Source organism: Plectropomus leopardus, chromosome 15 (genome assembly GCF_008729295.1).
Source record: "Plectropomus leopardus isolate mb chromosome 15, YSFRI_Pleo_2.0, whole genome shotgun sequence".
NCBI lineage: Eukaryota > Metazoa > Chordata > Actinopteri > Perciformes > Serranidae > Plectropomus > Plectropomus leopardus.
In genome coordinates, this window is record NC_056477.1 from 25182231 (window position 1) to 25184673 (window position 2443).

Genomic DNA, 2443 nt, shown 5'->3' on the forward strand with positions numbered 1-2443 from the left:
GTTAGCTCCGCTTTGATGTCCCTTTGAAGATTCAAATCTACAACGAGCAGAGAGCCATCGCAGCTTGGAGCCATGCCCCCGGATGCCAAAGGAAAATATTTACCTGCAGCAGCCAGAGACAGCATCTGAGAGCCTGTGATACCTCAAACTTCATCCTAATGTGTAGCTGTGGATATTTTAAATAAGCGACCTGAGTGTGAGGTAACTGGCCACTTTACTTGTCTATGATCCTCCGTGGCCGATGTGAAGTTTCTTTAAAGAAAAAGATGGAGTAAGAGACGGGGCGTGAGAATAAAGCCCAGCATGGTCGCAATATGGTGGGAACAGGAACACTAGACTGCGGCATTTGTTCCTTTTGTTAAAAGTTAACATCAATGTTGCAACAGATGGCAAGACACACGATCTACTGGTTTAGTGGTGGCTTTGGTTATGTGGCCAAGAGTTCATGTGTTTTCTCTTTGAAGATATTTGGAAGGATGAAATCATATTTAAGATATGCGCAAATAATTTGTTTTTTATCGGAAAACATATCACTAGTCAGAATCCCTGACCCAGCCCCCAAACTCTGGCCTCTGACCCCCGAACAACTCGCAAAACTGACGAAGGGTTGGTACTTGATCAAAAAAAAAAAAAAAAAGGGGGGGGGACGCCTTTTCCCGTGCCAAAAAAAAAAAAAAAAAAAAAAAAAAAGCAAAGATAATCATCAAAATGCCCCTTTAAAAAGCACACGAAGTAATAACTTAGTATCATGTTATAGGTGTTGTGATTGTTTAAAATGCATTTTATCCCTGGAGGATAAATAAAGTCTTAATATAACTCCTGGGGAAAATATCCCATGCAGCTTTGATTGTAAGACAAAGAAGCAAAACCACAGTTTCTGGTCTTTAATTTTATTTTCGACACTGAATATATAATATTTGCAGCAAATACATTTACATTTATATCATACACAAAAGTTATATCATTAGTGCTTCATGTATATATTAAAACATCGTTTAAAGCCTCTTTTAAAGAGAGCAATAATAAAGTATCTAGATTCTAGACAACACTGCATTTTCATGAGGCATAGTGCCCTTATTTCAAGAATATTTATTTGCAGGAAGCATGATTACTTTTAAACTTTAAAAATGTATATTATTTTGCGTGACGGGAGGTTGACATTTTAGGAATCCCATTGTAACCTGTTGTATTTGTACTGTGCATATGACAATAAAGGTCTTATATCTTGAACATTGGCTTTTTGGGTGTCAGAGTTCAGTAGAAGTGTGGCGGTATGGTGAGAGGGTGGGAGCGGTGCTGGTGATGGAGAGAGGCCGGCAGGGTCGTCCTGTGGAGCGGCTGCAGCTGCGGGTAGTGGCCGTTGCCGGTGGGGAACTGTCCACTGAGGGCGGGGTGCTGAAACAGCCGAGGCGGCAGCAGACCGGCTACGGTGAGCGATGGGAAGTCCGGACGCAGATCCTGGACCTCTCGTTTCAGCTTCATCCTTCTGTTTTGGAACCAAGTTTTCACCTGGGGGAATACAAAGCAGTCATTAATAAATATGCCCAGTAATTAAATATGATATAACTGAACACACTCACCAGGAGCCTTACACTAACTATTTGAGGCGATTGAGCTCCAACTAATGAATTTTAAGATGTTCTTAATTTTACTGTGACTTTCGATGCCTCGAGGCTCACTGCCCCAAACTTACCTGAGTTTCGGAGAGATTCAGCTTCTCTGCAACCTTCCCCCTCTGCACTGCACCCAGGTATTTGTGCTTGCTGAATTCCTTTTCCAAATTGCTGATCTGCTCGGAGGTAAACTTGGTCCTCATCCTTCGTTGTTGGGTGGCCTCCCCCTCGCTGTCATCCCCCAACTCGCTCTCGGAGCCCGAAGTGTGACCGCAACTATCTGAAAGCGACAACAGGGCTTTTAATTCATTCATCCAGAATCAATAAGAGCCGTCAATCTCATCTTTTAAGACAAAGTTTATCAATGTACTTACTGTTTGGAGAGGTCGTTGAGTATTGGTTTCTTGATCTCTTTGCAAATTCCTCCATTTCTTCGTGGACCTTTGTATGGATCGCAGCATCCTCATAATAACTTCTGGACAGCCATTCTACAGAGAAGTTTGCCATGTTTAACCCGAGCAGAGGTCTCGGTGTGTGTGTGTTATAGTCGCTTAGGTGACTCTTGGCCGCTATGTAGGAGGGACACACGTCTTTATTTGCATATGCAAAGGGCTCTCAACGGAACGATAGAAACTTGATGGTGGTTGTAATTGAGGTTAATAGAGTCTGGAGTTGTGGTTTTTCTCACGTTCATGGCTGGCTGAGATGCTCAGGCGCCAGTGAGTCTGAGTATCATTTAGCTGGCATCTCACACTAAATGATCTCTGCATAAAGTGAATCAGGGCGGTATCCGCTATGAATACAAGGCCATCAATTAAAATACCAGCACA

At 42.7% G+C, this 2443-nt stretch overlaps 1 protein-coding gene across 1 annotated transcript; it reads right to left on the reverse strand.

Moving 5' to 3' along the window:
- Positions 1-1254: 1254 nt before the first annotated feature.
- vent (ventral expressed homeobox) lies at positions 1255-2120 on the reverse strand. Its single transcript, XM_042502621.1, has 3 exons — positions 1988-2120; positions 1694-1893; positions 1255-1509 (listed from the first exon to the last, which is right to left on the reverse strand). The coding sequence occupies exons 1-3, from the start codon at positions 2118-2120 to the stop codon at positions 1255-1257; spliced, it is 588 nt and encodes a 195-aa protein (XP_042358555.1).
- Between the last annotated feature and the right edge of the window lie 323 nt (positions 2121-2443).

What these genes read in the sequence shown, in the direction of transcription:
- vent (XM_042502621.1), bottom strand. Translation starts at nt 2,120, where the DNA reads ATGGCAAACTTCTCTGTAGAATGGCTGTCCAGAAGTTATTATGAGGAT. An exon ending in CTCAACGACCTCTCCAAACA is followed by an intron (nt 1,894 to 1,987) that starts GTAAGTACATTG and finishes TGTCGCTTTCAG; the next exon opens with ATAGTTGCGGTCACACTTCG. An exon ending in TGAATCTCTCCGAAACTCAG is followed by an intron (nt 1,510 to 1,693) that starts GTAAGTTTGGGG and finishes GTATTCCCCCAG; the next exon opens with GTGAAAACTTGGTTCCAAAA.